Genomic DNA, 10,606 nt, shown 5'->3' with positions numbered 1-10,606 from the left:
TGAGGAGGGGCAGCCAGTGTTCCACACTCTCATCCTGAAATTAGATCCCAGGCAGCGCTGTGAAGCTCGGCAGGCCGCACAAGGTCACCACCACAAAGCACAGAGACCAGTGGAGTCTGTGTCACATGCAACCATCTCAACTCCAGGAGGAAGCACTGTCATAATCCCATTATACAGATGAGGGAACGAAGACCTCAGGTCCCATGGAGAGTCAGAGTGTAGGGCTCAAACCTGGGTTTCATAGTACCCCAGACCTCATTACACCACACATTTTGGGTCTCACTGCACTTGATGGTCTCTAAGTCCTTTGCATCTCTAAAGTCTTTGGTTTTCAGGCTCCTAATTCCAAATTCATTATTCCTGCCACCCTGCTTGGATTAGGACGCCTCCTTACACTAACATAGAGCTTCCCTGGCGGTGCAAAGGTTAAAGCACCTGCCTGCAATGTGGGGGACCTGGGTTCGATCCCTGGGTTCGGAAGATGTCCTGGAGAAGGAAATGGCAACCCATTCCAGTATTCTTGCCTGGGAAATCCCATGGACAGAGGAGCCTGGTGGGCTACAGTCCATGGGGTAGCAAAGAGTCAGACACGACTGAGCGACTTCACTGTACACTAACGTGAGGGCTTCCCTGGTAGCTCAGACAGTAAAGAATCCACCTGCAATACAGGAGACACAGGTTCAATTCCTGGGTAGGGAAGACCCCCTGGAGAAGGAAATTACTCCCTTCTCCAGCGTTCTTGCCTGGGAAATCCCATAGACAGAGGAGCCTGGCAGGCTACAGTCCATGGGGTCACAAGAGTTGGACACGACACAGCGACTAAACAACTACACCAACATCTGGGCTAGATACCCCCAGATGGCCTTTGCAGTCACTAACCACCGGGGATCCCCCTCCAGGGATACATGGTGAACAGCAGGGCAGAGAAGAGCCAAGGGGAGGGTGGCCTGGGCCAGGACAAGCGGGGTCCGTGCACCAGGGGCTGCAGGTGATTATGCAGCCTTCTTGGGTTTCAGGGGTAGCAGGTTGGTGACTTGGTGACACCGTAGTTCTCTGTCTTCCACCCCCATCTCTTGTCTCCCCATCAATGACAGCACCGTCCTCTGTCATGGAAACTGGGCTGCGCCACCCAGATGCCCCCTTCAGGACGGACACATTTACTCCCCAAGTCAGAAAGAAGGTTGTTGGGTGGCAGCTCTGGGCCGCCAGACCTCACAGGGAACTGCCCTGGCTGACGCCCCTTTCCGGGAGCAGCTCAGATAGAATTACTGGCCAACATGGAAGCACGAAGCCCTGTCCCGTTGCTCCAATGCAGGACAACTCTGAGGGCCATCTCAGCCTCAGAGCTCCACAGAGGGTTGGCTGAGACCTTGGCACTGCCCAGCCCACCCCCTCAGTCTCCTGCTTCCCTCCCTCATACCCAGAGATATTAAAGCTGAGCACGGACCCTAAGACTCCACTGGCCTCCTACTCCATCTCAGAGGCTCCCTCCCAGGGAACCCACCCTGCAAAGCCCTCTCCATCTGTCCTTCCCCTCCTCACTTTAGAAGTCCCCCAGAATCAAAGGTCACCAGGTGCTCACCTAAGACCCCTCCCAATCCAGCCCCAGGCCCATGCAGGTTTTCCTCCCAAGCTGGGGGCTGAGGTGGGTGCTAGTTCATCCCCTGTGGGCTTGACAATGATGAGGCAGTGACTTCTCCCTTTCCAAAGGCGAGAAGTGAATGAGCAGGGCAGCCTGCAGGAGACCAGACAGATTTTAATCAGGAAACCCCAGGTGAAGACATGTGGCAGCTGGTAGCACAATCCCAGTGGAATCCCAGCCCCTTCAGACCTTCCTCCTCCTCCAGGGCAGGGACTCAGCTGCCCCAACCTTTCTCAAAAGACAGGCGGGCTGTGGTCCAGGAAGGATGCTGACCATGGAGAACACGTTGCTGGATTCTCACAACACATCCCAAATGCTTCCTGGGAACAAGGCTACATCAGGCCCTGAGGATTTTCCAGCCCCGCCAGGAGTCCTGCAGGATCAGCAGCCTCGTTGGTCCCCAGAGCGGCCCTGCAAGCTCCCAGGGCCCCCGGCAGAGTCTTCTCTGTCCCACATGCCCTGGGCATGACCCTGAAATGGAGGCCTGCTTACACCGTGGACTCCTCCTCCTGTGAGGTCCCCAGGGTGGGCTGCCGGGGGCCGGGGCTGGCTGTGGCCACGAGGGCTGCAGAGAGTCTGGAGGTGGCTGGAGAGGACCTGCGAGGCCTGAGGACAGTGACGGGAGTCTCTGAGGCACCGGGGCCTGTTGTGGAAAGGGCTGAGGCTCCACGCGGGATGGCGGCAGGCAGAGAAGGCCTTCTGGACGCTGAGTGGGCCCCGGAGGCGGAGGATGGGAGCGCTGGAGTCAAAGGAGGTGGTCCGGGAGCCATGGGAGAGGCTGGAGGTAGAGAGGAGGCTCCTGGAGGGATCGGAGGCCCCAATGAGGGCTGAGGAGGCTGGGAGGCCCTGGGCCCTCCTGGCCTCGAAGACGGTGAGGGTGAGGCCTGGGCTCCTGAGGGGCTCACGGGTAAAGTCTGGGGGTTAGACAGGTTCATTCTCAGAAGGAGCTGGAGGAGCTGGAGTGCTGGCCTCTGAGGGGCCACCTCTGGGGGCCCTGGGCAGGAGCTGCAGTTGATGGGGGCCTCGGGGTCTCCACGGGGGCTCCGGGCTGCTTTGCTGAGCTCCACGTCTCCACGAGGGGAGAGTGCCCGGCTCTCTTCCAGGGACTCTAGAGAGAGGGGCGGGGGCGAGAAGATGCACAGTGGTTCTCCCTGAGGCAGGTCTGGCATGAGCTGCCCCGGGACGATGCCTGTTATGTGTCCTCCGAGGGTCCTCGCACAGCTGGGGGCTCAGGGGGAGGGGGACTTGCCAGCTCCTGTCTCCAGAAAGGGAAGACCCAAGAGGAACCATGAACAGAGAGACGCAGTGCACCAAAGGCATTGGCCGTATGACCTTGTGTAAGGCTCTTAACTCCCTGAACCTCCATTTCCTCATCTGTAAAATGGGCTTCATAATAACAGTGATGACCATAGAAGCCATGCAGTGAAGACTGAATGAAATGGAGCCTTAGAGGGCTCGCCTAAACCCGAATGTAAACTATGGGCTTCAGGTGACAAATGTGTGTCAGAGTGGGTTCATCAGTTGTAGCAAGGGCACCATCTGGTGGGGGATGTTGACCATGGGGGGTGCGGTGGCACTGTGCCTGGGGGAGGGCAGGAGGTAGGTACATGGGAAGCTTTCTGTAACCTTCTGCTTGATTTTGCTCTGAATCTAAAAATACTCTAAAAAAAAATTCTACTGAAAAATAATCGTTTTTTAAGTCTCAACCTGGAGTCCAGCGCATCATAAGGACTTAATCCAAGTGGAAGGAAAAAAAAATACTGGAAAAAGGTATGATCAAGGGAGGAGACAGAGGCTGGCAAACACATTAAAAATTGGGACGATTAAATTTTAAAAATCATCGAGAGATAACCTTTAACAACTGTGAATCAAAAAAAAAAAACAATTGTGAATCACCATGTTGTACACCTGAAATTTGTACATCAACTATGACGTATTGGCCGCTCAGTCATGTCCAACTCTTTGCGACCCCATGGACTATAGCCCACCAGGCTCCTCTGTCCATGGGATTCTTCAGGCAAAATATAGGAGTGGGAAGTCATTCCTTTCTCCAGGGGATCTCCCTGACAGGGATCGAATCTGGATTTCCTGTACTGCAGGGCAGATTCTTTACCATCTGAGCCACCAGGGAAGCCCTAATCAACTATACCTCAATTAAATAAATACATATATACATATACACACATATATATATAAACCATCAGAAGGACAATCATACAACTCTACCAAAAACCACTGAGTTGTGTACTTTGAGTGTGTTACCTGTATGGTGTGTGTATTATATCTCAAGTAAGCTGTGTTTTTTTTTTTAATTATCAAAAGGAAACAATGAATACCTTGTATTTCAATAAAAAGCAGTTTCTCCTTAAAAATACATCTCATTAGGAAGAGGCGACTGCAGCTGAGGCAGGTGAAGGAAAAGGAGGTGGGTGGGCTCTGCATCTCGCCTCTTTGGGCCTGATTCCCCATCAGGGGGCTACAGAGCAGAATGGGGCTGAGAAGGGAGTGAGGAATCAGAGACCTGGCCCTGAGTCTGAGGACACCATCACCTAGAGCAGGGCCTTAAAGACAGAAACTTGGGAATTCCCTGGCAATCCAGTGATTGGGACTTGGCAATTTTGCTGCAGGGGGCCGAGGTTTGATCCCTGGTTGGAGAACTGAAACCCTACAGGCTGGGTAAAGAAAGAAAGTAAAGTAAAGAAAGTGAAGTCGCTCAGTCGTGTCCGACTCTTTGCAACAGGCTCCTCCATCCATGGGATTTTCCAGGCAAGAATAGTGGAGTGGGTTGCCATTTCCTTCTCCAGGGGATCTTCCCAACCCAGGGATGGAACCCAGGTCTCCTGCATTGCAGGCAAACTCCTTACTGTCTGAGCTACCAAGGAAGTCCTGGTGGCATGGCCAAAAAAAATAAATAAACAACAAATAATTTTTTTAAAAAAAGACAGAAACTTAACTTCTCTGAGTCTCCACCTCCCTATCTACAAAATAGAGATAATAAGAGAACCCATACATGAACTTTGCTGACAAAGGCCCATATAGTCAAAGCTACGGTTTTTCCAGTAGTCATGTATGGATGTCAGAGTTGGACCATAAAGAAGGTTGAGCACCAAAGAACTGAACTGTGGTGCTGGAGAAAACTCTTGAGCATCCCTTGGACAGCAAGGAGATCAAACCAGTCAATCCTAAAGGAAATCCAACCCTCAATATTCATTGGAAGGACTGATGCTGAATACTCCAATACTTTGGCCACCTGATGCAAAGAGCAAACTCATAGGAAAAGATCCTGATGCTGGGAAATATAGAAGGGAGGAGGACAAGGGGACGACAGAGGATGAGATGGTTGGATGGCATCACTGACTCAATGGACATGAGTCTGAGCAAACTCTGGGAGACAGTGAAGGACAGGGAACCCTGGTGTGCAGAGTCGGACACGACAGTGACTGAACAACTAAATGCATGAAACATTCTTGGGGCATTTAAATGAAATGATACACATAAAATCCTCCATACACTGCCTGGCACTTTAGCTAATGGTTAATCTCTAGAAATTGGGGGAATAATAGCCATCAGCTTGCAGAGGGGTTTGTGCTGGTTAAAGTTGAATCTGCAATCACTCAACAGTTCCCAACTTAATGACTGTACAGGATGAGAATGTTTCCTGACACCAGCTGCTCATCCACAGATCTGAAGAGCTGCTCTAAATACAGAATGTCCTCTTCAAAAGGTCAAAGGAGTTAAAGAGGTCTTTTATACAAGAGGAAATTCGGGCCACAAATCTGTGGAAAAATTCACTGTCCTCCTGGAAGTTTAAAAAAGTGCAAAATAGCCACATGTGAGGTACTCTACGGACATGCTAAATTGGAAAAATTAAATTCAAAACACACAGTGTACAGTTGGTGGGTAAATGGGGAACCAGTTACAGCTATTTCTGTAAGCTTCCTCTTTCTCCAGAACCCCATCTGGTAACATGCTGTCATGCCGTGGGAATCACCAAACAACTCCTGACACCCTGTGACACAATTACTCCACCTATTAACCACAGGGTCTGAACACAACTCACGAAATTTGGGAAAAAATAGTGTCTGACCAAAGATGTTTCACAGTAGGTCCATTGTGGGCAGAAAAAGAAGAAGGAGAAGAAAACCATCGAAATGTCAACCAAAGCCGCAAAGGGCAAGCAAACCACAACATTCGGGAGCTTTTTAAATGGCCAAATGCAGGCTACGTGAATTCTCTGAAACTGTGTGGTGGCTCCTAGTGGTAAAGAACTCGTCTGTCAACGCAGGAGACATAAGAGATGTGAGTTCAATCCCTGGAAAAGGACAATCCTCTGAAGGAAGGCATGGCAACCCAGCCAGTATTCTTGCCTGGAGAACCCCATGGACAGAGGAGCCTGGCGGGCTACAGTTCATAGAGTCAAAAAGAAGCAACTTAGCATACACACAGGCACGTGGTACAGTAGGATGTCCATGTCTCATTTATACTTCTGCAAAAAGATCTACATGGATGAACACTCATGACATAGAGTTCATAATAATGTCCAGGAGTTAATGCAGCAGAGTAGCTAAAAGCATTGACTCTGGGCTCAAATCCCAGCTCTACTGCCAACCAGCTGTGTGACCCTGAGCACCTCATTTCATCTCTCTGTGCCTCAGTTTCCTCACCTGGAAAATGGGGATGCTAAGAGTGCCGATGGGCCTTCCCAGGTGGCTGGTGGTAAAAAACCCATCTCCCAGTGCCGGAGATGAAAGAGACATGGGTTCGATCTCTGGGTCAGGAAGAAGCCCTGGAGGAGGGCATGGCAACCCACCCAGTATTACCTGGAGAATCCCATGGACAGAGGAGCCTAGAGGGCTACAATCCACAGGGTTGCAAAGAGTTGGATACAACTGAAGTGACTTAGCACACATAAGAGTACCTATCACAAAGACTTGCTGTGAACAGGGGATGAAACAACACATATGAAAACAAACAGGTGGCCAGCATGTACAGGAAAAGATAATCAACATAACTAATCACTGGGGAAATGCAAATCGAAACCACAATGAAACCACTTCACACCTGTTAGAATGGCTATTGTCACAAAGACAAGAGATAAGAAGCGTTGGTGAGGATGTGGAGAAAAGGGAACCCTCATGCACTGTTGGTGGGAATGTAAACTGGTACAGAAACTGGTATAGCCATTGCATTAAACAGTATGGAGGTTCCTCAAAAACCTAAAACTAGAACTACCATATGATCCAGCAATCCTACACCCAGGTATGCGTGCGTGCTCAGTCGCTCAGTCATGTCTGACTCTTTGCAACCCTGTAGACTGCAGCCCGCCAGGCTCCTCTGTCCATGGGGATTTTCCAGGCATGAATACTGGAGTGGGTTGCCATGCCCTTCTCCAGGAGATCTTCCCAACCCAGGGATCGAACCCAAATCTCCTGCATTGCCGGTGCATTCTTTACCTGCTAAGCTACCAGTGAAGCCTATGCCTGGGTATATATCCAAAGAAAATGAAAACTGTAATTCAAAAAGATATATGCACCTCCAGATTCATTCCAGTATTATTTCAATAGCCAAGACATGGGAACAACCTAAGTATCCATCAATAGATAAAGATGGATAAGTATGTGGTGTGTGCAGATATATATCAGCTCAGTTCAGTTGCTCAGTTGTGTCCAACTCTGCAACCCCATGGACTGCAGCACACCAGGCTTCCCTGTCCTTCACCATCTCCTGAGTTTGCTGAAACTCATGTCCACCAAGTTGGTGACGTCATCCAACCACCTCATTCTGTCATCCCCTTCTCCTCCTGCCATATATATATACATACATATATATATATATATACACACACACTTATGTTAATATATATAATGAAATATTACTCAACAACAGAAAAGAATGAAATCTTACTATTTGCAACAATGTGGATGGATCTAGAAAGTATAATGCTAAATGAATATATCAGAGAAAGATAAATATCATATAATTTCCCTTATATATGGAATCATTTTTAAAAAGCTGAACTCACTGATACAGAGAACAGATCGGTGGTTGACAGAGATGGGAGGTGAGGGATGGTCACAACGGGTGAAGGGGATCAGAAGGTGCAAATTTTCAGTTATGAAATAAATAAGTCATGGTGATGTACTGTACAATATAACTATAGTTAAAAATCCTGTATTGAAATATTGTATTTCAAAGTTGCTAAGAGATTAGACTTTAGAAGTTCTCATCACAAGAAAAACATTGTAACTGCGTGTAGGGAGACAATCACTAGACTTCCTCTGGTGATCTTTTCACAAAATACAAAATATCAAATCATTATGCCGTACACCTGAAACAAAAATATCAGGTGTTGTGTCAATTATACATCAACTAAAAAAATATATATGATGTTCCCTGATAAATAAAGGGTACTCAATACATATTAGCAATTATTCTTCTGCAAAATTGATTCAGTTCCTAAATTCTAACTTTTAGAGAAAGGATTTAGAAAACAGAGGGAAAAAAAGAAAAAGCACAAAGAAAAAAAAATAGAAAGCAGGGGAAGAGACTCAGAAAGGAGGAAATGAAGAAAAAGGAACAGTAAACAGACTCGTCTGATGGCATGGCACAGTGGAGAATAAAGAGCACCAACGCGGGTCAGCACACGGGTCAGTGAGCCCAGGCGTGAGCCCGGGCGCACCACGAGCCAGCTGTGTGACCTCAGGTGGGCCACATTTCCTCTCTGAGCCTGGGTTTGTCACATCCAGCCCAGTATAAGTTCTGTGTTTCTGAGAAGAGCAGAGTGGAAAAAAGACGGTGATGAGACTCCAGGTCACAGAGGCCCGCCTACCTGGACAGGAGGAGCAGCAGTCCCTGCGGGGCATGGTGCGGTCCGAGCAAGCCTGCTGGCAGGACACCTTCTCGCAGGTAACCTCTCCCAGCTGGGGAAACAGGAGACGGGTGAGAAGCCCAGAGCATCTCACCTGCCCAGAGCAGCACCCTCAAGGAATTCTTACACCAGCAGCTGGACCCACAGAAAGATCTCGGGCAGAAGCTGCAGGGTCTGGTCCTCACCTGAACAACAGGTGAAGCCGGACCCGGTGGGGAAACCTTAAGGAAACTACGCAGGCAGAGGATACTGTCAAACCCAAAGGTATTCCCACAGGTAATTAAAGCTGCATAACAGCGGGTGGAAGATGGGTGTACACTGGCTAAGAAGCTCCAGGTTTGGCAAAGGGACTAAAGGCTAGAAGCAGCCCCTGGCCGGGCAGCTCCGGGGTCCCCAGGACCAGCTCACCTGGCATACGCACTGGGTACAGGGCTCATCGTCCAAGGTGAACACTTGGCCGTTCCCCACCTTCCTCCCCTCGTAGTTGCAGTCTGTAGGGGGCAGCAGAGACAGGGGCTGTGAAAGCCAAGGCCCACCCGGGAGTCCTGGAAGAGGGGCGGCTGGTCCCACTCACCTTGGCACACTGGACAGCACTCCCCATCAGGGTGGAAAGGGTAGGAGCAGGTGATGGGGCAGTCCACGGGCGAGCAGGCCACGGAGCCCAGCTGCAGGACACAGAAAACTCGCAAGGCCCTTCATTCTGGGGGCTGAAGGGACACTCGGGAATGACAGACCACACAGCCGTTGAGTGCCCATGGGAGCCACCAAGGTCAGGCTAGGGGTCCATGGTGAGGGGACAGACCAAGTAGGAGCCTGTCCTCCTGCTAGAACGCAAGCCCCCCGGGGCCAAGGGCCTGGCCTTGCCCTGAGAGCTCATCAGTCAACAGGTACCTGTTGAACAAGTCATGAACCGCCCAGGGAAGCTGAGCACCCAGAACTTAGGAAGGACTTTCCTGGTGGCTCAGCGGGTAAGAATCTGCCTGCCAATGCAGGGTGCACGGGCTCGATCCCTAATCCTGGAAGAATCCACACGGCTTGGAGCAACTAAGCTCGTGCACGGCAACTGCTGAGCCCATGTGCTGCAACTGCTGAAGTCTGTGTGCCTAGAGCCTGTGCCCTGCAACAAGAGAAGCCACCGCACTGAGAAGTCCACGCGCTGCAACAAGAGTAGCCCCTGCTCGCCGCAACTAGAGAAAGCCCACGGGCAGCAGCAAAGACCCAGCGCAACCAAAGATTAATTAATTAATTAATTAATTTTTTTAATTTAGGAGAAAGGACCCAGAAGTCAAAGCTCCCCCAACGTAAACGGCAATGAATGAACAGGGTCACCCAGAGGCCAGGGATGTTCACCCCAAGTGTCTCAATCTTTTTTCAGCAGACCACCATCAACAAAGAAGCCTCATTAGCATGAAACATATCCAGCATGACAAGCAATAAGGGCTTATTTTTCCATTTTCCAAATACCAAATGAAACTCCTGTCATTTAGACTGAGCTATGGCCTAGGTGATATGGCTTAAGGTAAACATGTGCTTTCTGAAAGAGATTCAGGTTGCTAGGATCAATTCCTGGCACCTCACTTGACTACTTATGGAGTCTTGAGCAAATGACTGTCTCTCTGTGCCAGGTTTTCTCACCCAGCAGCTGGGGACGGCAGTGCTGCCCACCTCATAGGCTTCCCTGGGGATTAACTGAGGTTGTGTTGAGCTCAGGGACGGGCTGAGAAACGTGAGTATATTAAAGATTCCATGCAGAGTCCTGGGCTTTCATTCCTCACCTTCACTCTCACGGAGAACCTTGGGCCACACTTTATACCTTAAGGCCCCCGCCCAGACCCTCCCTGGTCACCCAGAAGCAGAGGAGGTTTGCTGGGCAGGGATAAAAGTATTTCTCTGGCCTTGGGTGAAGATTCACCCCAGGCAGGGCTGGAGGGAGCCACCTTTCACCGAGACCCGGAAGCAACCGTTCTCTTCGAAGTCTCTGGATGTTTGCCTCCAGAGTTCAAGAGCTGGTGGCAGTTCCTGGGGAGCTTCTACAGACGCGGACCGGGTCAGGGTGGTCATACCAGGCAGATGCAGCTCAGGCACGGGTCCAGCAC

General features: G+C 50.1%; 1 protein-coding gene across 1 annotated transcript in view; it reads right to left on the bottom strand.

Annotated features, from left to right (window-relative positions):
• Positions 1-822: 822 nt before the first annotated feature.
• Positions 823-10,606, bottom strand: part of VWCE (von Willebrand factor C and EGF domains) — a 27,933-nt gene continuing 18,149 nt past the window's right edge. The window contains exons 13-17 of the mRNA XM_010833144.1: positions 10,574-10,606; positions 9,085-9,175; positions 8,919-9,001; positions 8,472-8,562; positions 823-2,750 (exon numbers count right to left, since the gene is read on the bottom strand). The exon at positions 10,574-10,606 is cut by the window's right edge and continues 10 nt beyond it. Coding sequence (XP_010831446.1) covers positions 2,131-2,750; positions 8,472-8,562; positions 8,919-9,001; positions 9,085-9,175; positions 10,574-10,606 — 918 coding nt within the window. The 3' untranslated portion in view covers positions 823-2,130. The remainder of the gene's footprint in view (positions 2,751-8,471; positions 8,563-8,918; positions 9,002-9,084; positions 9,176-10,573) is intronic.

Source organism: Bison bison, unplaced genomic scaffold, assembly GCF_000754665.1.
Source record: "Bison bison bison isolate TAMUID 2011002044 unplaced genomic scaffold, Bison_UMD1.0 scf7180017863002, whole genome shotgun sequence".
NCBI lineage: Eukaryota > Metazoa > Chordata > Mammalia > Artiodactyla > Bovidae > Bison > Bison bison.
This window is presented reverse-complemented; position numbering and strand designations above follow the sequence as displayed.